The 25991-nt window shown below is 40.3% G+C and overlaps 1 protein-coding gene across 13 annotated transcripts in view; it reads left to right on the forward strand.

Moving 5' to 3' along the window:
• The window catches only part of TRIM2 (tripartite motif containing 2), an 88130-nt gene that overhangs the window by 37043 nt on the left and 25096 nt on the right, over nt 1–25991 (forward strand). For 6 of the 13 annotated variants that reach the window (XM_027891799.1, XM_027891802.1, XM_027891801.1 and 3 more), the window contains 5 exons: nt 13209–13390; nt 15552–15789; nt 20376–20527; nt 21167–21347; nt 24167–24890. In XM_027891799.1, coding sequence (XP_027747600.1) covers nt 13257–13390; nt 15552–15789; nt 20376–20527; nt 21167–21347; nt 24167–24890 — 1429 coding nt within the window. In that variant the 5' untranslated portion in view covers nt 13209–13256. Of the gene's footprint in view, nt 1–1781; nt 2170–8284; nt 8677–13208; nt 13391–15551; nt 15790–20375; nt 20528–21166; nt 21348–24166; nt 24891–25991 lie in introns of those variants that run through there. The other 7 variants (XM_027891797.1, XM_027891811.1, XM_027891807.1 and 4 more) reach the window with 5 other exon arrangements.

A 25991-nucleotide genomic window follows, 5' to 3' on the forward strand; every position in this document is an offset into this window, starting at 1 on the left:
AAGGAATAGTAAAAAACAATAGGTATAAATTCTGAAGAAAAAATAAATTGTGAATAAAATTTAACTCAACAGCAGGCTCCACCTACCAAAAACCTTTCATCAGGCTTCCAGCAGCATTCAAGTTATTTGAAATACATCCTAACAACCCCTTACTGTGGTATCTGAGTTAGAGAAGTTCAGTACCTGAGGCAGTGCAGCCTCCATGTCCTGTTTGTAACTGGTTTTCCACTAGGATTTCTCAATTACCTGTAACAGCTGTGCTCACAGCTGGTTACTTTACATACACCTCTAATGGGTTTTATAGTTTACTACATATAATCTGTTTCAGGAACAACACGGTGCATCTTGTCACAGTCATCACAAGGACTTACGTCTAAAGTCTCAGGCAGTTCTTACATCCACTCAAGGAGTTGGCCAAGGGAAGAGGATGCTGAGATCTGCTCCTCTTCTCTGACTGCCGGAGATTCATGCTATATAAGCTGCTGTCTTGCACCTCTTTCTTTACAGAAATAGTCCTTATCTAAATTAATGGCTGCCTATGAAAACTTATTTCATAGTTTAGGAAGGTACTTGGTGTCACAGATACAGTTAAATGGCAACAGTCGAACTGTGTGAGGCATTAAGGCTGCCTATGTTTGCACAGGACTTTGTACTGTTCTGTGTAACTGGTGCCTATCACAGTGGGATTCTGGTACTTGGAAGAGATTTCTAGGTGCTATCAAAATCCAAATGAAATTGTGGCTGATTTGAGACAATATTGTTCTTAGTTATCCTGATACCAGTGGGGTTTTTTCCAAATGCTTTTTTTATTTAAAAAGACGTGTTTATCCATATGGTTAGTGTTTTCTGTAATATCTCCTGATTTGCTTTTCACGTACATAGAAATGTACTGGTTTTCCTGTGAAGTAAAATGGATGCATTTTCATGTAGAAATTAATTTCCTGTGTATCCCAGTTCATCTTGGGAGAGTCTTAAAATAGTGTGTGAGGGGTTCTGCTTTCCTCCTCTTTCATTAGCTGTTTCATAAGTTGTGATGTCGGTTAAAAAAGATTGATATTCATGCAGGAATATATGTAGGAGGGTCCTCTGAGAATGTAATTTTTGCAGAAGTCTGACCTACATCAGCATTTGCTTATGAGCAGCCTGGCAATGGCCTGTAGGGACCTTGGGCATCTGGCTTGAACCTGCCCTGTGTGGTGAGAACCTGGAAGAGATGTCTAAGAGAAAGCTTAGGAGAGCTGGTTTTGAAGGATAAAGGAAGACAACTTTGTGTCAGATGTAAAACCTTGTCCTGCAAGGAAGACGCTTGAGGAAAACCTGGGCTGAGCCAGAGTAGCTGCTTCGTAGGCCCTGAGAAAGAGCCCCTCGGACTGTCCGGAGATCCTGCCCGCTCAGGGGTTCAGTGGGCTTTGCAGCAGATGGCACATCTCACTGTAGCTGTGGTGAAACTGCTGTGGAAGCATATGCTGGGAATTGATTCATTGCTGCAGGCAAGGCACGAGATGTGGAGAGCTCTTCATCTCTGCTGTAGAAAGGTTTCAGCTTTTGCAATAACAGTTCTTTAAATAGGAGTGCTGGCTGCAATCAGCAAACTAATGTCCTTGCTGAGGACTGGAAAGACATGTTTACTAGGTGAAGTTCAGCCATTGGGTGTTTCCAGGTTTTGAGTTGCTGGATCTGACTACTGGGAAGTCCAGGGGAGTGACCCTGTGAGTGTGGAGGTGGAGGACACAGCGTCACAGCTGGCACACTCGGGCTCTGAGCATTTCAAGCTCCCCCCAGGAGCTGTAGATGGCTTTTGCTACGGTTGTTTGGTCTGTTCAGCTCCTGTGCCTACAACCATTGTTAAAACCAACAGAGCTCCTTTTGCCAAGGTTGTCTTGACATTATTTCTCAGCAGTGCTGGTGCTGCCAGACTACCTGCTGCACACAGCTACGTGTTTACCGTCTTGCTGGGAAAGTTCAGTATTGTACTTTTGCCAACATAAAGAGCCTGCCTGGGTAAACCTCTGCCTGCCACTTAGCGCTTGAGCAAGGTCTTCTCAGAACCCGTGGACAATATAAATGTTTAGACATATTGCTGTATTTTTGAAAGATATTTTGGTTCAGAAGGAGACTTGGCAGACACAGAAGGTGACATTGCTGCTGGGCTCTGGATAAAAAAATGAGGTGAGTACTGTACAACAGCTAAGGTAAATATGGAGGTGCAGCAACCAGTTTTAACATATTGTAGACAATGTAAGTGCTGCAGAGGATGAAAGCCTGATTTCAGCCCACTCACATGCTGGAGAGGGGCTCTTCTTTCTCCCTCCTTCTTGGTCCCTCTCCCAATACATGTTTTTGCACTAAGATGTCTTTAACTTTGTGCCTCTATTGTTTGCTTTTTTTAATGCTTAGATTCCATCTGCTGTTTCTTGCTGTGAGACACCTAGGTTGTTTGGCTTTTTTTTCTCCTGGCTTATGTTCTGTATGCTGTATCTGATGAGAAGTGGGATTTTTGAAGGCGGAAAGAAAAAAATTCTAAAGGGCTGGCAGGCTCTAAGTTAATTTTGAGAAGTTACATGGCATGTGGCGATTGTTGGGTGCTGCCTTCTCCCTTGCTGATTTGAACTTTGTGCTACTTCAACAAAATCCTACTGAAGTCAATGGAAACAGAAGCAGAGGAGCTTTTCAGTGGTCAACAGAGAATATATGACTAAGCTCCAGGTCCCCTAAAGGGAGAGCTGCAGTGGAGGTGCAGTGTGGGGCAGATCCAGAGTGTCTCAGGAGGTAGTGGAGGGGATGGTCTCTAAGCAGTTCAGCCTTCACCACGCAGTTCAGTACCAAAAGCACTGAGCATTTGCTACTTGCTTTTAATTTTCTTCCCATTGCTCAGCAACTCTGAAAAAAATGCCTAGAGCATTTTTCAGTGTACCTTATATCTAAGAGTATGTAGAAAAGACCAGGGACCTCTTTCCAAATAAATTCCTGCTCAACCTCCTGCTTTTTTGCTCTGCTGCCTGTTTTCCTGCACCTGGAGGGGTTATCAGTAATTAGTATGGAGTCTCCATGGAGCACTTTTATTTCAAGTAGCATTTCACAGCAGATGTTTATGGAAAGCAGCAGTGTTTTGATGTGCAGTTTTAATTATTTGTCAGTTCAGCTTGGTTTTATTTGAGCCTGCATACCTATGAAGGCTGAACAGAGATCTGTCAGTGTTAAAAACACAGGTAGACCTAGAGAGTCAAAATTGCAATTGACATTGCTGATGTTAACAGCACTGGGTAGTTAATCGGGATAGGGGTTTTTTCTTTGCTATAGATGCTCTGACTCACTGCTTTGGATGGCAAGTGTACAATTTAAAATCCTTTTACTTGTGACTGCACAACATCTAGCCCCTGAAATAAATGCTTCGGCCTACCTTACTGCAGATTTTTTTCTAGGAGATCACCTGAGAATATGACATTTTATTAAATATGGAAAGGGCCCTAAATGACTGCTCTGAGGCTGTAATTTAATCTTATATGTGACGGTTTTATCCTATCATTTCCCTTGGAGTGTCCTTTTCCCTTAATTTCCTACCCTTTCTCTCTGAAATCTCATTTGTGAGAATTTTGGGTATTTAACTGGGGTTTCATGGATGTTCACTGCAATGCAAGCATTGTCCTTGCATGTGCAGTAAATTCAGTGTGCTTTAAGTGTGCTCTTGGAATTTATTGTGCAAGGCCCTGACCCAAAATAAGGTCCTGAAAACCTCAGACAGACAAATAGCCTGGAAGTAGGTATCATATCTCCGTTGGAGATGACTGTGTGATCACATGAGCTCTAACCTGCCAGTCTTGTTCCTTGTCATGTGCAGGGCAGCCCCCAGCAGGTCCCGTCTCCATCCAAGGACAGGACAGCTGGGAGATGGGGTCTGTGTGGATGGAAGCAGGACTATTCACCTCCTAGGGGTAGTGGAGAAGGGATACTGCAGAGGTAGGCACAAGTTGTGGGGATGGGCAGAGGAAAGAAAAGCGGGTGTTAGATGCCAGCCATAACCCTCCCTCTACACACTGGAGTGTACAGCATTAGTAAGCTGATGTCTTAAGAGGTCCACCCATGTATTTCAGGTGCTTACCCTGTTACAGGCTTTGATGACAGACTGAAGAAAGGAAGGAGGAAAAAGGAACAAATCATTAAACATGTAAAGCTATTACGCAAGGCTTTAAATTCATAGCAGTGTTTCTGTTCCTGTTTTTCCTGTGCCTTTAGCAGCTGAAAGGTTTTAAAGGAAACTTAATTCATCACGTCTGCATCTGACAGTGGTACTGAAGGTGAGCCCATTGCCGTGTGGAAGGAATGCCGGAACGCAGAGCTTATTTCTGATGACCACAGTGCCACCTCAGTGGCAAATATCCAAAAGTGGAAAGACAAAGAATAACATGGAGGCAAGAGAAGCAGTTTATGTCAGGTGCTGCCTGAGTTGCAGGTTCAGTGGTGGAGAGAGGCAGGAAGCACAGTCACATCAGCCAAGCTTAGGCTGGCTGAGCAGGGAGGCCAAGCTGTCCCAGCTGGGCTGCAGTTGTGCTTTATGACAGCCGCAACCTTGGCAAGCTAAACTAGGCGTAAGCATAAGGTAGAAGGAAATAGAAGAAGGTGGCAAAGGCGTTGGAGGATGAGTGCTGGGAAGGTTTCCAGAAGCCCAGCATGACATCCTAGGCAAACCTTTCAAGTTCTTTGCCTCCTAGGGTATGACAAAGCCATGTGTTGGGTCACAAGCTTTGGGAAAAAAAGCATCTGCTCCACTGGATCACAAGATGGGGGAGTGACCACAGCTCAAGGCTGTGGCTGGTGGGGAGGAACCAGGAGCTAGCAAAGCTCCTTTTGGGGCAGATGTGCCCTCTAGCTACAAATCCACAGTGGGAGGAAGCTTTAGCTCTTCCGAGATAATATAAGCTACAGACTAGACTACTGGAGAATGTGGAGTGAGGGCTGGAGGTTGCTGGGTCTGCATGAGTGCACTACCACACTGGGGAAAGGTAAAAGCCACTAGTTCATGAAGGTGACTAAGGCCCCTTGATTCCTGGTATGAGCATGGTCCTTACAATGACAGAGCTTGGCTGTTTCACCCCACTTGCTTTCCTGGCACCAAGGTCAAATTAAGGATGGGTTATGGCTATAAAAGCCTATCCTCTCCTGTATTTGTGTTTCTAAACTAATCCTAATTTCCAGCATGTTGGCCTTGGGTAATGGATTTCTGGTCTCTCCCACCTCTGACTTTTCAGTCAGGCTTAATTGCCAGGACTGTATTAGCTGGTCATTTAGTTGGAGCTAACCAAATAATTTTTTTTTCTGCTGACCTTAAAATCTCTTTTATACAGCAGGCGGAGTTAGACTACTCTCCCTTCAGTCACTCTGTAGTATCGGCTTCAGTGCAGAACCATTAATCTTAACTTGGAGTGATTGGATGACTTATTAATATTAGGGAAGGTCATATCAATATCTACCTATGAACTGTAAATTAAACTGTGAGGGTTTTTGATAGCTTACTATTCATGGGCTCCCTAAGAATATGAATCAGTTTGTGTTTTGAACAAGGAAAAGAATAAATTGTTCAAAAACTTGGACATTTACAGGGGATGACAACAGGAGCTAGATCACTGTTTCATGGCACTATGAAAATGGCATGTACTATGTGTATTATCTTCTTCAGAACTTACTTCACTAGTCAGCAGTGACACAGATAAGTCAGCAGCAACGATGAATGCAGCAAATTTCGGAGGGAAAGTAGGCTGTGGTTTTTGGTTTTTGTTTTTGTGTGTGTGTGTGTGTGTTTGTGTGGGTTTGTGTGTTTGGTTTTTTTTGTTTGTTTGTTTTTTATATAAAAACAACAACAAAAAAAAAAAACTAAAAAAACTAAGTACATAATGACCACTCCCATCTCCCAACACAAAAGACATACACGTACAATAAACATATTTGAAAGAGGCTGGTTGTAACAGCTATGGGGGTAAAGTGCACAATCATTCACTGAGCTATGAATCCATTTCCTCTTTGCTAGGGAGCAGAAACCTGTGTATATCCACATGTAACAAGAAAAATCTCAAGGGAACTGTTACGCATTTTCTCTCATTTTCCTTGTCACAGTAGCACGTTTTTGTTTTGTTGAAGAAGCAGGATTATTTGTGGAGTATCAGCTCATTGTCAGCAGGCAACTTCTCAGAGTTAATTATAAGAGACCAGCACTTTGAAGGAAGCTCACATTTGGAACTGTAGATCCCTGTGAGAGTGGCTGCAGCTGTGACTCCTGCAGTCTCCTTTGACCATGAGGTACGTTACGGGATCGGTTCTGTTTTGAGACCTATGTAGTCCTTACTAGTGACCATAAATGGAAATAGTAATTTGAATAATACTTGTCCTTTTGGGTTAGTGTACGTAAATTTGATGCGTGAAATGAGCCAGGGAAAGCAAGGAGCTAAGTGATGTCTGCACGCTTTTGCCGTAGAGTCTTCCACTTTGGTTCTGGGGATGCCACTCCTGAATTTTCTCTCTTGATTTTTAAGTGTGTCTTTGTTCCAGTGGTGGGAAAAAAACAGTCCTTGGATCTTCTTGTTGTGGGAGTGAAATATGTTGCTTGCTCTTTGCAATAGGGATTATCTAGACAGTTTAAAAAGAAAACAAACTCCAACCAAACATAAAAAAAACCCCACCTATCTAAAAACGTGTTTGAAATCTCTGGCCTTTTCTAAACTGTGAATCCTGCTGTGCAAGGTGCTTGCTGCTCCTGCATGTTGGAGCTAAAACGAAACGTACCTTGTTCTCTCTCTTTGAGCGAGTTCAGCACATGTTAAAGGAATCAGAGGAGCAGTATTTTGGCACAAGCACCCCAGATCCTTAACACATGCACACACGCTGCCTGATGTTTCATTTCAGGTTATAAACTGGATTACAACATGCTTTCACCCTGTGGGCATTGTCCAGGGAAACCAGGCTGGATCTGTCTGATGCATAAAACCAATCTGGCTAAATGATCACCAAGTGGAAACTAAAGAATGTACGCAGAATTTGTATTTTTAATAGGAATTTAGATTACATTTCAGTCATGCCAAATTATTATTAATACTATTTACCTCATTTCCAAGAATGGAATAAATATTATATTCTGGAAACTGTGCTTAAAGATCTTAGGGCGACATTTTTAACTTCTTAAATAACTATATCTGCCCTAATTAAGTCAGGGTAGCACAGACAGCATTTAAAGTGCACATGTTTTCTTCTTGATGCAAATGGAGCTTTGTGTCCTTTTATTTGTGGGAAGCTTTGTTAGCCTCAGTTAGCTGAAATACTTGCATATAATTTGTTTTTTTCAAAAGAAAAGATACACTGTATTTAGAGATGCAAATACTACCTTGTCTGCAAAACCCACCAGCTGTTATACTGGAAGACAAAGCTAATTCTGTGTTGCTTTACTTCAGTAGTGTCTGTGTATTCACAAGCTGCTTTTTAACAACCTTCTCTGCATAGCTGAAAAATAGCAGGGACCTAATTTCTTTTTGATTCCTTTGGTAACAGACTAGTAAAATCGGAGTTGATCTGTGATTTTAAGAAAAATTTAAACAAGCAAATATATTGACTGTGAGAATACACCTTTGCATTAATATTTGTAGAAAGGTTGAACAGTTTGTTAGCTTTGTTTCTTACATTCCTTGAATATGAGTTTACTAATTACTGACTTGAATATTTGACTTGAGTCTGAGTCAGGTCAAATACGTGTCTCTGTAGTAGAAGAAGCTGCTGCTGGTTTGTGTGTCAGTAGCACAGCTTTCTGAAGAGGCTCTTTGCTTCTGCTTTAAACATCTGGGGAGACAAAGAGCGTTTGTGGGGTCTTTTGTTGCTGCTGAAAGTTGGAGCAGGGAAGAATTGCGTTCCAAGAAATACTCTGAATCTGGAAAAATCAGGGTGGAATAATTAAGTATTAAGCTTTATCTTCTTTATAAACGAAAGTGCTTTCGTTTCATCTCTGACAGCTCTCCTGGTAGTGGATGTTACGTAATATTTACTCTCCCCTTTGGAGTTAAATCCTTTTTCCGATTTGCGAGTAATATTTGCATATGTATTTCTTAGCTGCATTGACATGCCAGATGCACAGTGGTAGCTGTCTCCGCCTGCTAATCCTGTAATAACATTCTGGTGACCAAATTCAATGGCCCTGCGCGGAGTCTCGGAACAGCTGATTGCTGAGTAGGGAGGAAAAAAAAATAACCCAGCGAATCTGGTTGCAGCTCTCTGCTGCATCCCCATCCCACAATCCCTTGCACCATTTGCTGCAGTCTTTCTACACAGGCTGAGTGAGAAAAAGATGTGCTAAATAAAGATTGATTGGTTTGAATCCTGAAGGGGTCTCCCACTTGTAAATGACCCAGGGGGAAAAAAAAAATTCATGACGACTTCACTGGGCCTCCTCTTATTCTTCCATTTTTCTTTCCACCTGTCCTCTTCGTGGAATGGAGCGTCATTCCTTAGAGCACAAAATCTGTTGTGCATCTAATAATGACTATGCTGTGATAGGGATTCTTAAACAGTTTTACGCGTGAGGCTTGAAATATTAACAGATGATGGTTTGTTCGTTTGGATTACTGCGGAACTGCAGCTCCGTCCCTGCAAGGATTTTATCCTCAGCACTGCACTGATAAAGCTATTTTTCTACAAAGATGGGTAGGTCTGAAATGCTCAAGTTTGCTCAGTGTTATTCCTGGTGGCTGCTGCTGGGTTGTTCCTTCTGTTTTGGCCCCTGATCGTTCACTGTGCTTCTGCATGCTGTAAGAATGAAGAGGGTTGCTGTGTTTTAAACAAGGCACTAAGCTGATTGCAAGAGTGGGAGAGAGAGGAATGCAAATTTAGCTTATCAAGCCTTTTGCACAAGTGGACTGTTTGGTGGTTATGATTATTAATTTGCTCAGTGTGTTCTGTATTGGCTAATTTTGGGGCTGCTGCTAGAAATGTCTTGAATCTGTTTATTCCTAAAGACTGTGGACAGGTGATCTATCTGTTTTAAGGACTTTAAAGCCCCAGCTCCCCCGGACCTTGAAGCAACATTATTGAGGTTCCCCACCCTTTCTTACAGCTCTCGAGGCCTAACTGTTCCTTTGGAAACGTTGCTATTGGAAACCTATTCATTCATAATACATGAATAGACCCTCTGGGTTGTGAACACCATTGATAAGAAGAGGATGAACAAGCTGCAAGCGATTTGTTCTCCTCAGGCTGTACTTTCAGGCTAGTTGCAGCTCTGGCTGGGTGGATTTCAGTGATAGCAGCGTATCAGCAACACAGAATTCTACTCTTTCAGGAATAAAATCCTGAGAACTGAACAGTTGTAAGTTTCCCCACTGTCTTTTTTTTGGCCAGGCCATGGAAACTAATACAGGATTTGATATCTCTTCGTGAATTCCAGAGCTCATTTGAAGATACCTGTAGAAAGGGTGCACTTTCATTATTATGGGTTTCTACCTACCTGAAACAACTATTCTGCGACTGTTATTTGTGTTTTTTTTTTTCCTTTTCACCCTTTTCTAATGCTAGAGGAAGTTCCTTTCATATGGGTGGGGCCGCACCCTGAAAGCGTGCATGCATAGCGGGGCAAGGATTTGCACTTGCCTAGAGAGCCATTGTGTTCTCCTTTCTTTGCTGTATAGTGTGTTTTGAATGAAAACTGATAGTCATATCTCCAAGCAGGAGGAAAAAGAACAATGTTGTTTTTGGGGTGGCTGGGAAGATAGCAATCCTTGAACCTCGTAGGAATGACAAAGGGGTACATTTCCTGCACTTGAGTTAGCAAACCTGAACTGGGTTTTGAATGTGTGTGTCTTGTAGATAAATGGGTGGGAGGTTTGGTGCAACGTTTTATAAACCTTTGGCTTTGCATGTTTAAATTATCAAGTGTAACTATATTGAGAATTCATACACTTGTTTTCAAAGCTCGTGCTTCAGCTACTCTTTATTAGATTGTGAGACGTAATGAACCCCTGAAAAGCAGCAGTTTCTCAACTCAGAAGATGCTGCTAGAAAAAAGAACATTTTTCTTGTAAAACTAGTGTTCCTTTGCAAAATCTCCCACTGCTAATACATCTGAAACTTAGGCTGCTATTGTGAGGAACTGCTGCAAGCATAGCAGTAAATCAGAAAAAATACTGCGGCGAAATTCAAAGGCATTGTCCAAAATGTCCAGCTTTTCCTCAAATAGTCTGATTGTACAGTTGCTTTCATTGAGTAAATACGCAAAATCATCTTTCTCATAACTACATCATCAAAATTGCATCAAAGGTGGAGTTGGCTCAGAGAAGCTGCAGAATCCTGCAAATCCCATGCTCAAAAATTTTTAAAAATGAACCATTTGAGTAAGAAGTTCTACCAGGTAATGGCAAAAACCACTAATGTACTGATGAAATTCTTTTTCCAAGTGCATGTTTTAAGCCTGATTTATGTGAACACAGTGAATAAATGACAATCATTTGAAATCTGCATTTGAAACAAAACACAGAATATTAAAAGCACTTTGTTTCTGAGTCTTTAATGGTTTCTTTCATTGACAAAGCTTAAAGCATGAATATTTGAAAAATAAAGTGGCTGTCATGAGCTAAGAATTACTTGATAATGCAGTGAGATTGGGGGAATGTAAAAAACTAAGATGAAGATCAGATTAAGTCAATATTAATTTTTTCAGGCAGCAGAAATTTTTCTTGTGTAAGCCCTATTTGCTGGTGTAGCTCTACTTGATAAGCAAAAATACCTGGTTGCCAAAGAACTTTCTTCTGTTAAATGACAGGCAGTATTCACTGGAGACCTATTCTTTCATATCTTAAGTACAGTTTTTTTCCCAGTAGTCTGTATTCAGTCTACAGCAAAAAAATTATACCATTTGCGTGTCCAATTTGGAAATTGTGCTTTTGATAAGAAATCGTTCTGTTTCTGATTATCTTCCCTGCTTTGTTTCGGTCGCTGCCCCTAATATTTGGGGAGGGAAAGTGGGAGGCAAACACAGCTGTGTAAGTGGTGAAATGAATTTTCTTTTGAAACACATCACTGATGTTCTGCATGTTACACTGCCAAGTGTATGAATATGTTAATGTGTGTTTGATTGTCTGCTCTTTCTACTCCGTTTGTAAAAGCTATATATTTTGGTTCCACGCCTTGTAAAGCCATCTTTAGCTCAAGCTTGTAACATGGTTTCCTAATTGATCTCCTAAGGTTTATTGTGTGTGATTTATGGCATTTAAATAGCAAAAATTATTTTGGGTTTATGTAATACTCACATTTTATCTTACTATGGGGAAAGAAATTTTAAAAAAAGATAAAAAATTATTAAAAAAACCATGAAAATATTATCAATCCTGAAATCGTGCATTTTTGGGTCATGAACTCATGTTTTATGAATATTAAAATAATTTTTACTATTGCAGTTTCCCCTTTCTTGGGGAAAAAAAAGGAAACAAAAGGACCTGCCATAAGTGTTTTCCATTGAATTAAATGTCAGTTACCACTGCTGGGTTGTAAATAACTTTATGCTGCTGTATTTACTAACATAGTAGCAATGACCCAGGAACCTCTTATCAGGAAAATCACTATAGCACGATCCATAATCACTGTTATTATGCTAGAAATAGCTATTTGCTCAATGAAGTAAGTAAACCATACCAGTATGGCTAAAGCACACAGCTCAGAAAGAACAGCATGGTTTCATCTCTGACAGATTACTGTGTGCCATGCATTCAAGCGCAGGAAGAAGATCTGATGTAAAACTGATGACAAAATGCTACGCAGGTCATGCAAATCATTGTGGAATTGAGTGACCTTTGAATGAGCATGATCAGCATGGAGGCAGAAGGCTTGTTATTTCTGTCTTGGAAAGCCCGAGCTGCCCTCAAGCCAGATCTCAAATTGCCTGAAATGGGTGCCTAAAAATGGTAGAAATTGTTTAGGGAAGAAGTCAGACCCTCAGGAGTGTACCTGAAGTGAAGAAGCCCAAGCTGGGCTTGCTGCTCACGAAGAAGAGCAGCCTCTGTCAGCTGTGGGTGCGGGAGGACTGTCAGAACTCGATGCTGTGACAGAGTCGCTGTGATCAGTTCCCAGGGGAGTGAGCCTGTGCCTCCCAGCACTCAGCGCACTGGATGGAGAGGAATTCTAGCTGGGCCACCCTGCCAGGGCCTCTGCACGCCAGGTTTTCCTAAACTATTTTAGCAGGCAGTTCTCTGAGGCTGTTTCCTTCCTTTTCCTCCTGTCTTCTCTTTCCACATATTAATTCTGTTGGCTATAATCTGTACCTACAGCTGAAAAGAAATTAAGTTTTTCTCTCTGGTGCCTTGTGCCAGGACAGGAGGTGTTCCAAGCCTGCTGGCGTCCCTTTATTCCGCAGTCTTAATTCTGTCAGTCAGTAGACTTTTTCCTTACCCTTTTATTTCATGTTTTTTATGCCAGGCTATGAAGAATCTTTAGTCCTAGAAACATGATTCTTACTACAGATTCTGCCTATAATGCCATTTTTCTTGCATTTATAATTTGGATGTTCTTCATGTGTCGTTCACCCTAACTTTGATTATTCTCAGCAGCTATCAGTTGCCTCTTCTTTGCCTTGTTTCTTTTATTGTGAAGATTTTAGTTTCATCTCTCTCTCCCTTGTTGCTGATGCAGAATTTGAGCATTCCCTTTCCAGGGGCTGGCTGGTTCTGGAGCTTCCTTCTTGGGGGCTTCTAGGAGTCCAAATCTATCATATTTTTAACAATACCAGCACTGATAAGTGAAAAAAATTGTTAGGTGAACCATTTTCGAGCTGTGAGGCAGCCATTTGACTGGCTGGTGCTGTTCCAGTTTCAGCATTTTTCCAGCAGTACTGTAGATGTAAGAAATCCAGTGTTTGTTAGCACTGACTGAACCTACTGATGCAAGAACGTTTTTATCGTGGGATTTCTTTAAAACCAGAAATCCCCATAACTCTTTTGAGTCCGGAGGCAGCATGCCTTTCACTATATCTTCTCACACAGAGGTGGTGTAGACTTGGCAGACTGTTTCCCAGACTCTCATCAGTGATAAACACTTTTAGAAGTTTAATTTTTCACTGTTTTGGTTTTATATAGAAATACGAATTCCTGCATAAGGATGAAACATAAGGGAATTGGTAATTGATTTTTTTTTATTTCATGGAGTTTATAAGCCATTCTTCTTCTTCTCTTCTTTTCCCCACTCCAATCCAGCAGTGTGCCGGGTAGAAGGGAACAGGACCCATATGTCAGTGGTCTAGGATGGCCAGTGAAGGCTCCAACATCCCAAGTCCTGTGGTCCGTCAGATTGACAAGCAGTTTCTGATTTGCAGCATATGCCTGGACCGCTACAAGAACCCCAAAGTACTTCCCTGCCTGCATACTTTCTGTGAGAGGTAAGTCCTTTCCTCATGTGGTAACTTGGTATTTGTGTTGTGCAGCAAGCATGGAACAAAGCATCCTTTAGTGGATGGAGGCTTTTCTCTTTACTTGTAAAGGACGTGTTAAGGCATGATAAAGTCTGGGAAGGCTGGAGAGGCAGGGCTGTAGAAAAAGAAATTTGCGTCAGGCAGGAAGAAGAGACAGCAGTGAAATATTTGGAATACGTTCCTTTTATGCAAGAGTAAACAAAAAGTAAATCCAATTAAACTAATGAATACAGTTACAACAATGTGAAAGGTGATGACAGCCAGAATTCGGACCTCAAGTTAATGGTCTCATATTTATCCCGATTAGCTTATAATTGGAAACAATAAAGAACGTTCTTTGTTGATTTACTAAGCCGAGAAAATAATTATCCCATCCTTTAATGTCCAAGCCTTAGACATGATATATACATTATTAATAACCTGTGATTAAATGTCTTCATTATTCTGCAGCTTGATTGACTGAAATGGAAAAACTCTATGAAAAACGATGTGATAAAACAGCAACCTGCCTTTTACTGTGTTCAGCTGAATGAACTGAATATGCATAATGATACTTCAATGTTATATTATCCATCAAATGGTGGGGAAAATACAGCATCTGTAGAAAAGTTATCTGAAGAATTAGTGGTTAGAGTTCTTTATCTGATGATAGGATTCAGCTCTTTGGATTACATCTTGAATGGCAGGAGAATTTTAATAAATGATATGTGGTATGAACACTTATTTGATTTAGGAGATTTCCACCTCTTAGTTAGAATTGTGGTGTGAATATCTAACTTTGCTCAGGGTGCAAGAAAAATTGTGGATATCTGAGCGTGTGGGATGAACTGGTCTTTTGTAGAAGAGTAGGATATCCAGGCATTACAGAAGGCAGCAGTGAAACTCTTGCCGAAGTCAGTGGAGGCAAGATTTTCACCATCATGCGTTAAGTTTTATGACTTCAGTTAATGTGTGAAACCTAAGGTCAGCTTCTGGTTTTCACCGTAATCCTCTTATGTTGATCTGGTTATGGAGAGAGGCGCTGGAAGAACTCTTCCAGTGTACTGCTGCTGTGCAAAGCCTAAGCTCTCCTTTCAGAGAACCCTTACTAGGGGGCCAGGAGGAGAGCTGCCAAGGGAGGATGAAGAGTGGTGCAACTGAAGCCCTTGGAAATGGTTAAGAGCTGTGGAGCTGTGTGAGGTCACACTTTCTCAGGTGGCATCTCATGAGAAATCTTGTGTAGCACTCCTTCCCTTAAAAACTGCATTCCGCAAAGCTTCCTCTGCTTATAGGACTGAATAGAGTATATTGCAACTATGTGTTGCATGCCCAGCAGGTGTTAAGTTCATTTTCAAGGCCCAAAGTGGCATTAATTGTCACCTGGGCCAATCAGATGCATATCGTTGATCACAGAACTTTTGTGTTCAGATTTATATTCTGTGAAATTTATTTTTTCAAAAAAAAATCCCAACACCAGCCCTGCCTCCCCCAAATCAAACACAAACAAAAGTCTCCTCCAAAACTCCTCTTAACATAAACAGTGATAACCTAGAATGTACTTCCCTATGTAGTAAAGAAAGCTCTGTTGGTTCTGGCTAGCTGCCAAATAACTTTCCTAATTGAAATAAATGAAAAAAATGTCCCTTGGTTTCATTGGGACTATGTTTTACCTCTGAAATACTAAACCCACAAATACAAGTTAATAAAGGAGATTCTGTTGAAAAGACGAGGGTCAAACACTGGTTAGTCAGTTAAAGACACAGGCTCAAATACTTGATGCAACTTCATGTCTTCATCAGACAGTCTTCTTCAGACTGTATCTGATAGTTTATAAGTTTTACTATCTTGTGAGCAGGATGCCATAGATGTCTGGAAGCATCAATCAACAGCACAAAAATCTCTAAAAAAGGCTTATAACTTTTGAAATGATATCAGCTTATTGAACTTTATTTCATGTGGCAGAGGAAAAGAGATTTAAAGGAAAAAAAAAATATTCCCCATAACCACTTCTGAAGCCTGTTGATCTATCTTTCCTTTTATAATTAGGGGTAGCACTATTTTGAACTAGTTCTTTAACTGAAGGAAGTGGGTTTTTTCCTCTCTGATGATACTTTTTCTTTCTCTCCCCTTCCACCTCCCTTCCCCATAGGTGTTTACAGAATTACATTCCAGCCCATAGCTTAACCCTTTCTTGCCCCGTGTGCCGCCAGACCTCCATTCTGCCAGAGAAAGGGGTTTCTGCACTCCAGAACAACTTCTTCATTACCAACCTGATGGATGTCCTGCAACGAACGCCGGACAACAGCATTGAGGAGTCCTCCATCTTGGAGACTGTCACTGCTGTTGCTGCAGGCAAACCACTCTCCTGCCCCAATCATGATGGAAATGTGAGTGAGATGATCTCCTGTGATATGTGCTGATTTGTCTGGGTTTCATGGATGTTTTGTTCTAAAAAGATAGCAGGGGAAGTGGAGTGCCACTGATTCTTCGATTTTATGGTATGTCAACAAAAGACAAGTGATTTTTCAAATTAACACAAATGCTCTTAGTGGAGCATCTTGAAGTAGTCAGGATATTAGTTCATCCTACCAATCACCTGGGATGATTCTGTCTTTTAGCACATTTGGTCAAAGCTGTTGTCCTGCAAGCACTGAACCTTGTGCCTTAACCTCTTTAGGTTGGGTTTCCCTAGCTCTCGTTTGTAGCATCAGATATTTCTGTGGGGACCTGTGTGTTTGTTTAGACAATATGTGACAGAGAACTTATAAACTTAACTCACCTGCACACTTAGGCAGTACCAAAAGATATTGAACATACATTATCAGGGAGCCAAATAAAAGTGATCTCTAGCTTAGGATGCTTTGGGTCAGCACAGGCTAGTAACAGAGAGCTGCTGTTTATCTGCAGTGTTTTGTGCATCTCACATATTAGCCTTTTGAGGCTGCCTTTTTTTACCTCCACCTACTCTTTTAACCAAGCATGTCCCCACATACATCCTCAAATCGTATCAGTGAATTCAGTGGCAAGTACCCCCTACTGAGTTAGTATTCACAGACTGATGCAAGAACAGCTCTAACTCTGCTTACTTCACAACTTTCAGTGTTAACCTGTGTGACTTCATGATAGGCATATGAGCTCCTGATTTGTAGCCAGGCTTATGCAAACATAAAAGTAAACCACATTACAAAGCTCAGCAATGCTGTGTTGCATACTGACTGCTGTGCTTCTGAGCAAGCCGAGAAATATGTACCAGTAGTTTAAGACAACTTTCCAGGGACTGTTTTTTTTTGATACTCAGTGTAGTTATATCAGTTGTGTAGGAACAATTCAGCTGATAGGTAATGATTACTGTAACACAGGAATAGCTCAGTTTCCTCTCCTTTGCTGACCTTTGGGAATCAGGTGGACTTGTAGAGCTGATTTGCTGTACACTCTGGTTAATGGATAACTGGTGTAACTTTTTTAATGTGTGCTATACCTATGTTTGTGTAGTGGTTACTGATTAATAAGTTCCTGGGTTTTATTTGCAGTCTATTTCCTCTCTTTAAAGTGAATCATAGTTCTTTTCTGACATAGCCACTGTGATAGGAGCCATCTGATTGTGAAATGCAGAAGAAAAATCAAAATGAAGGTATTACTTGTTTTGCATTTTAAATTATCAGCTGATTATTCTTCAGGTGCGCTTTGAAAGAAATGGTTTGCCTACAATTAAAAATATGCCAACTTATACCTATCTGAGAACTCCTTTCTAGGGAAAAGGGGATTTGTAAGTCCTCTAAACCAAACTGACCAGGCTTGTCTTGAAACAAAGCATGCCTTTTAGGATGCTAATAGTGTGTGATGGGAATATCTTCTCGCTTCAGTAAGTATCTGAGAGATAGGAGCTGGGGATAGGCTGAGGATTACTCCAATTTAAAGTTTTGTGGAACTAGGAAATGAAAAGCTAAAATGCACATATTAGTTCTTGTGATGGGAGAAGCTGGGGTAAGCTTTGGTGAGAGCTGCTTGAGGCTGGCCAGGTGGGTCTGGCTGAAGGGCAGGGTGCACAGGTCAAGGTGCTGGGCACCTTAGGCCTCGCTGAGGAACTGGGATTTTGCTGGCCTCATAGGTACAGAATGTGAGGGCACTGCATGGCAAGTAGGTTAGCTATTAGGAACTGGTTCTTCATCCAGAGGGTAGCTGGGCGCTGGAACAGGTTCCCCAGGGAAGCGGTCACAGCACCAAGCCTTTTTTTCTAGGCTGTTCTTTTAATTCAAACAAATAAAAAGCAGAGGATAAGCAGTGTGATTTTAGAGAAGAGGGGCTTGTGGTTGGTGAGAGCCTTTTCCTCAAGACCTGAACTTTGAAGGGCTGGAATTAGCATGTCTTGGCTTCGTGTTCAGAAGTACTTGCATCCTTGATTATGCAAATTTGAAAGTTTCTGTAAATTCAGTTTAATTACTGTAGTGAAGATCCTCATCGGTCCCCAATTACATCATTGTGCTGAAATATGCTGGTCTGGTTTATGGTGGGATTTAGTGGATGGGATTTCAGAACCAGTGGGTATTATGTCATATGTCTTTACAGCTGATGGGAATGTTCTCATTAAATTCAGTGGAAATACAGCTGAAGCTGGTGTTGGATGCCATAGTATATCCTGCCCAAGGGATCTCTTCAGTTTGGAAAGGAGAGGTTCAGGCAAATGTCATTTTCTGAGATATTTTGTAAAGCAAACCTGTTATAATGAAAAGCTTTCTGGGAATGTCAGAAATTGTGATGCCCATGTTGGGCATGGAGGGGAGAGATGAAAAGGCAACAATACATGTCTGTATGTAGTTAGACATTAGTCTTACCAGATTAACAAATGCTAGAAAAAAATCTTAGCAAATGAGCTTATCTAGACACTTGAAGCCTGAATTGTATTAATATTAGGTTTTGCTTCTCCTTCAGCTGTGGCACAATCAAAAAATTTTAGTGGGAAATGAAAACTGTCTCTCTCAAAACATTTTGAATGTGACAACAATTTCTGTGCAGACATACACATTAGGTCTTTGTGGTCTCCTTGCTATTACCATTGGGTTTACTGTATTACCGTATGTGTTTCTCTGGTGCATGAATAAAGAGGAAGAAAGTTGTTTAGGATAAACTTTAATATGCTAATGAAATGCTTTCTTCGTCATATATGTGGCTGCAAATATAATTATGTTTATTATGGGGGGTAAGAAACAGAAATATTAAATGATACTAATCACTGTATCCAAAGATAAAAATATTGAATAAATAAAGGGCTTGTTAAAATATCCTGAGCCTAAGCATTAAATTATGAGGAGTCAGAAAGATGAACACAATTGGGCACTCATTCAAAATAAATGAAATTTTTTTTGCTGTATAAAAAGACTTCAGAGTTTCCTAATAAAATATTCTTCCTTTTGATTGTTTCTACTTGCAAGTTTTTGAAGCCTTCGAAAAGAATTTAAATCCTAAACTCTGCTTAACTAATTTTCTCTATGCACTGTAAGAACGTATCACATCATAGTGCCTACCAAAGTAACTATCAGGCCTCGGGGGATCTATTACCATGAAACTGCTAAATTCACAATGACTGGAGTAGTGTTGATGAGGATTGTAATTGTTTAAAAGGTCTCCTTTTTCTTTTTCTCCTTGCTGATATATTTGATGTTACACAAGTTATTTGGAGCAATTTCTAACTTTTCTCTGAAGGGGCTTACACAAATGGCCGACAAATTGACTAAACCCTCATTGCCTGTGAATCCCATATCTTGTGAATTGAGATAAGAGGGAAGAATGGGAATAAGACCAAAAGGAGCTTATCAGAGGCAAATCCCAATTAATGCTAATAGCCACGTGCAAATCATGGTTCTTGCTTCCCCCTCCTTAATTCTCAAGATGCCTTGGAGCAGCCAGCTACTTTGCATGGTACTGTTACAGTTTCCTCTTCTCACCTGCAAACAGCTGATTCTACACAACCATCTCACTGTCATCCAACATCTACAGCACAACCCTCTTGTGTGAGATGTCTGAGTGCCAGAAGAGCATCAGCCGAATTTATTCAAGATTCTGATGCTGTGTTCTGAATGCAAAAGAGCTGCCAAGGTCTTGGCTTTGAAGCATATACTATGAGCTTCTTTATATCCTTTTAATAAGCCTAAAATGCTTTGTGCCCAAGGACTTCCTAGCTGTAAAAGGAAGTCTCATGCTGTATTTGCATATATGTGCATTATTTTGACTATCTTATGATTTTGGGCACAGCACTTCTCTCTTTCCCTTCATGAATATATTCAGAATTTGGGGTATCTATTACATGTAAAGATCTATTTTTATCTCTAGACAACATCTTACTGAGAACTTAAGAGGTTGAAATGATCTCCTCCTCTTTCAAGTGCAGATCAGCATTCCTATTATAATCTGAGATATGAGGTTTTGATGGTTTTAAAGGATTAGTAAGGGATATGGAGATTTTCCCCTGCAGCAGGTTGGTTCAAGCAGGGTGCTTTCCTCTAGCAAATAAACCTGCTGTTTGGTGAGCCCCATCAAGTTTATGTTCCACCAGTGGCTCTGTTACAAAAAATAGCCTAAGTTTACACTTTCTTTGGCAGAACCTCAGGGAAGACTAAGGATCAAGTTAGTAAGGGTACTTGAATGCCCTGGTTTTTTGAGTTGTTTCACAGAGTACTTAAGACAGACACCAAGACTTATTATTACGCAGTGTAAAGATGATGTTAGGACCAGCACTGAAGTCCAGCATTGTTCACAGGCTGCTGTTCTGATAGAATAAAATGCATTTAACCCAGCATTTTGATATGAGATATGTAAGGATAACAACCATCTTTTAGGCGTTTAATTATTGGTGTCTAAAAAAAGAGAAGCTTTGTCTCAGAGGTTGGATAATAACATGAGTTCAAGACCCAGTAAGATATGCTTTGGATTGTGTTACTGCTGCCACGTTTGAATGTAGAGCTGTGCACTTTTCCAGGTGATGGAGTTTTACTGCCAGTCCTGTGAGACAGCTATGTGCCGGGAGTGCACAGAGGGAGAACACGCAGAGCATCCCACGGTACCACTCAAGGATGTGGTGGAGCAACACAAGGCTTCCCTCCAAGTCCAGTTGGATGCTGTCAATAAAAGGTAGGGAGACTCCACTGACTTTTTTCCATTTTCAGTTCTGTCACTGGCTTCCTGCGTTAACTTGGGTAGATGTTTTAGTGTGCTGGTGCCATAGTGAGGCTAGCATGAAAAAAAAAATCCATTGAGTGTGATGTTAGAGAAAAGAGCAAAAGATTCCTATGTGTCTTTTACAAAACAGAAGCCATTAGAAATGCAAGTGTCCTCCAAAGAAGGGGCATAAAATGTTAAAGTGAAAACTACTATCCAGTCATGAATTTAATGATAGCTAAATAAACAATACTAGGTGCTAAAAAGACTATGGTACCAAAAAGGCTAAAAAAACCATGAAAAAGTGAGGTAGATCTAGTTATATCTTCTGGAGTAGATATCATATAGCATAAAGGATGGAGGATCCAAGACCTCATTGTTGGTAATGCCTAAAGTCTAATGGATTTGCATAAGGGAGGGCTGTGGCTTAGCCTTGTTTTATGAGACCAGACCCACTATGTGGTTATAAAAGAAATGAACTTACTTCTGGAAAATGGCTTGAGTTTAAAGACTGCCTGCTGATTAGAGAGTTTCATCAAAAGATACCAGGGCAAGGGCCAATGTTTAATGACTTTTGAAACAGCAATCTTTGTAATTTAATTCCTCCCTCAGGCTTCCAGAGATCGACTCAGCACTTCATTTTATATCTGAAATCATACACCAGTTAACCAACCAAAAGGCTAGCATTGTAGATGACATTCATTCCACTTTTGATGAACTCCAGAAGACTTTAAATGTGCGAAAGAGCGTGCTGCTCATGGAACTGGAAGTGAATTATGGCCTTAAACACAAAGTAAGATGCATGTTTTATTTCAATGAAAAGCTGTTAATTTAATCATCCAGTTTTTACAAATGATGCAGGACGCCACTTTGACAAATTGTGTCTGAGATCCAGAGAATAACATTTTCGGGAAATCAAGTGCTGAAGAACCTCGCTTGTTGGTGCTCAGCCTTATAAATGGAATACAGACCTTGCCTGGGCAGATAGCCCTTTGGGAATGGTATGTGAGGAGGATCTAAAATGGCCAACACACTAAACAGGCACCTACTTTTTAAAGCTATTTAGTCCTTGTCTTCCTGGGCATCAGTTGTCTGTTTTATATGATAGAAAGATTTTTTCCCTCGAAGTAGTCTTGAAAAGAAAATAGCATCAACAACTGGAGTTTCAAGAGTGCCTGATAGTATTGGCATCTTTGGTTACTCTCTGCCATTACTGAGCAGCTTGACCATCTCCAGATGTCTGAAGTGGAGGAATGTTGCATTCCTGGATCTGGAACAGGCTTGATCATTAGGGAGGTACTGAACTGCTAAACCTGTGAAAATGGAGGAATTCTAACATGTGCACAAAATGTGTACTTTTAGAAACAGAGGGAGCCCAAAACCATTGGGGCACAGAAGTTAGCCATGTCCAGAGCTAAGCAGCAGCTGAGAAGTTTCAACATCAGTAATTTGGACTCAGATCCCAGGTCCATCTAAATGTATCCGTGATACCACACAAACGTACTTTCTTAGCAAACAAATACACGTTGGGTGTGTACAAAGTTTACACTAGATAGAATATGATGTTAAATTATCTAATTGTTGTTGAAAGGAATTTAAAATATTTTAGTAACTACTTTGAGCATTAGAGAATCGAGTTTTTGCAAAGCTGCACATGAGGAGTAAAAGAGGCATCTCCCCTCTTTATATTTTAAAAAAGCAGTTGAAATTGGACTTAAGTTTTGAATTAATAGTAGTCCTGCAAAATAATTCAAACCCAAATCTTCAGTTATTCTGATTATACTTTTCAAAAATGAAAAATGAAAGATCGGTACTTTACGAAAAGAAAGTTGGCAATACAGTTTCAGTTGTCCAATGGACTAAAAGAGGCCTCATGTAAAATACTCAAAGTACATTTGAAATAATATTTACTTTAGGATTTAATATTTTCCATCTTTGTAATGAAAGAAAACTATCTTGAGAAAATACTGGTTTTAAAACATAGCTGCAAGTTGTCTTTCTCATAAGTTTGTGGTTTCTTATCCCAAGCATACGGGGTTTTGTCGTATTGGGAAATTATTATCTATGCTCTCTCTTTAACTACTTATGTCCTTGAATAAAGACAAAGCAGATTAGAAATGCCTTGTATTGAATCCTGAGAGGTTTATGGATGCCTAGAAAAACAGATAACTTTAAATTTCAGTGTAGTCTTGACATTTGTTCATTCTGATTGCCAAACGTTTTGTGTTGTTATCACTTTTCCATATCAGTAACACATGACCCTGGATTTTCTCCAGTGGATGAAAAGCTGAAAGCTTTGTAAAACTTAGAAAAAAGTGCCCTTAGCATGCAGTATCATTGCATAGTGTGTCTCAGCAAGGGAAAAGTATTTCATAACAATAAATACATCCAGTCTCTAAGTTTACTTTAAAATCAATTGAAATGTTTCAAAAATATTTCCTTTACAGTGATGGTCAACAAAATAACTTCTCTAATGCACAGTGATGTCTGTGCCCTAGTTCTCTTTAGGAAAAACATAGCATGTGTGTGACTGGGTACTTTAGTTAGAGTATTTTATCAGTGGAGAGTGTGGGGGGGCAGCTGGAACATTTTCCTGAATGTTTCCTGAATTTTCCAGGAATTTTTCTGCTAGGTTGTTATAATTCAGGGATCCTTTTTCCAAATCATTGCAAAAATGGTTTTAAAAAAAAAGGTTATCCTTGTTCCCAGCCCACATCTAACAATTTTGAGGTCAATACTGTTTTAAGGATTTTAGACTGAGGACCAGAACTGCCCCTATAAAAGAGGCTCTTTCGTAGTCTTAAATATAGAGTAACTACTTGCTGCCCACCAAAATTTCAGGCTACTCAATCCAACTCTTTGCAATATCCACAACCCAGTCTATTTGTTTTGCTTTCCTGCCTGCTGGAACTAGGGAATCAACTTCCCTGCTTCAGCTGGGGAGAATTTTATTTAGTCAAGGAGTCACACTTTTCCTCAGGATGGATGTACATATAGGTCTTGAGATTGCCTTCCTGTCCATCTCCGTAGAGGAGTAACCCACAGTTTCCTTCGGCTCTGAAGAAATGGTTTCAAGAAATTTCTTTCAGCCTCTCTTGTTAATGGGCCTGATGAATCCAAAATATCTCTGCCTCTGTGCACATAGCTCAGTTGTCTACAACCATCTCATTAACTGTGACTGCTGAGACTTAGATGGAGCAGGATTCAAGCTTGTTTGGGTTGGTTTCTTTTTCTTAAAAAAATAAAAATAGTAATAATAAAATAAAATTAAAACAAAACAAAACAAAACAAAAAAAACCAAACCAAAACAAAAAAACCACAAACAAACAAAAACAAGACAGATGGGGCAATAGTTCAACCTAGTATGACAGTTGATCTGTGAAGCACTGAAGATCCAAACCAGGGTACATTTTTTTGTATTGCAGCATTATATTTTAAATATATGTTGGGGATCACGGGGTACTTTTTCTAAAACAGAAATTTAAATTAAACTCTAAAATAATGCACTATGAATTTGTGTTCTACAAAGGCCTTCAGATACAAAGTATGATGCATCTTCATAGGACAGTTCTTGTAACATAATGCTAATCTGGTACTTGGTAATGCACACAGGTCCTCCAGACGCAGCTGGACACCTTACTTGAAGGACAAGAAAGCATTAAAAGTTGCAGCAACTTCACAGCCCAGGCCCTCAACCATGGCACTGAAACCGAAGTGCTGCTGGTGAAGAAGCAAATGAGTGACAAGCTGAACGAACTGGCCGAGCGGGACTTCCCACTGCAGCCCCGTGAAAATGATCAGTTGGACTTCATAGTGGAAACAGAAGGCCTCAAGAAGTCCATTCACAATCTGGGTACTATTTTAACCACCAATGCTGTTGCCTCTGAAACAGTTGCCACAGGTGAGGGACTGAGGCAGACAGTGATTGGACAGCCCATGTCCGTCACCATCACAACCAAGGACAAAGATGGGGAGCTCTGTAAATCTGGGAATGCTTACCTCACTGCTGAACTGAGCACGCCTGATGGGAGCGTAGCAGATGGAGAAATACTTGACAACAAAAATGGCACTTACGAGTTTTTGTATACTGTTCAGAAAGAAGGGGACTTCACTTTGTCTCTGAGACTTTACGATCAACACATCAAGGGCAGCCCGTTCAAACTTAAAGTGGTCAGATCAGCAGATGTGTCCCCTACCACTGAAGGGGTTAAGAGGCGTGTTAAATCTCCTGGCAGCGGTCATGTGAAGCAGAAAGCTGTGAAAAGACCTGCAAGCATGTACAGCACTGGCAAAAGAAAAGAGAATCCCATTGAAGATGATTTGATCTTCAGAGTAGGTAGGTGACTTTGCTGCCTGTGACACACTTAAAAATAGTTTAGGGAAACCGGATGAAAAAGTTCAATTATTGTAAAGTTAAAGGTATAAGTAGAGCAATCTGATGACATCTTTAGGCCTCTTGACTTTTGTAAATTTTGAAAGCCCACACTTCAGAAGTTATGTTTGCAGCAAATACTTAATTGGGATTTGGATTTGGAAATGCTACATTTGATTCAGGATATTTTAAAAACTGGTAATATTCTTATTACAAAGCTTTTGGTATGGATTAAAGTAATTTCAGCTTCTAACTTCTGCTTCTGTATCCCTTGCTTCTAGTGAGCAGTTTCTGGCTTTACTACTAAATAGTGGTATGGTTCTGGTTTGGCTTTCATTGGTAGTGGTGTTGTTTGTTAGATTTATTTTTTAGCTATTTTCTCCAATACACTACAAACTCCAGAAGTCTTCAACATTTTCCAAGAAGTGCAGTGTCCTTTTTTTCTGTTGGGATGCAGTATGATCATATGCTTTGTTTTTGAGTTCTACCTCCTCCCCTTCTTCACCAGTCAAAAAAAGAAAAGATGAAATAATTAGAACAAGAGCTATGCATGTCTCACAATTTTTCCCAATTAAACCTCTCAGAGTGCTGACATTTGGGACACATGGATTGCTATTTTTTAGAAAATCTGAGCTGAGAGTAATATTTCATCCTATTACACGTTCAGCTTTCAGCCACTCATTTCACACAGTGACACTACATGGAGATGTTCCTCAGGGCTTCTGTGGGCTTATGTATGCATCATCTGAAAGGTCTCTTAAGCCAGTGCAGCTATAGTTCTCTAGTGTTTTATACTCTTCCAGAATATGCAAAATTATTGAGACAGGTAAGACTTTTGACGTTTTCGCAAGGATTTCCTTTAAGTTTGGTTCCAGTTAGTTCAGCTCACTTTGAAAAGTTAAGCTTTGGTTCATTTGTTGATGAGGTAAAGTTTATCACTCTTTTCCAACACAACTATCTCTGTTTTGAACCCATTGTTGAATTCTTCTTATGGTCCTGGCCAAATCTGTATCTGTGTTTTAAACTGGGCAAGATAAATCTTATATTTGGGCTGCCAGAAGTTCA

Source organism: Empidonax traillii, unplaced genomic scaffold (genome assembly GCF_003031625.1).
Source record: "Empidonax traillii isolate 1590-97213 ecotype Southwest subspecies unplaced genomic scaffold, ASM303162v1 scaffold331:size1191723, whole genome shotgun sequence".
NCBI classification, from domain to species: Eukaryota; Metazoa; Chordata; class Aves; order Passeriformes; family Tyrannidae; genus Empidonax; species Empidonax traillii.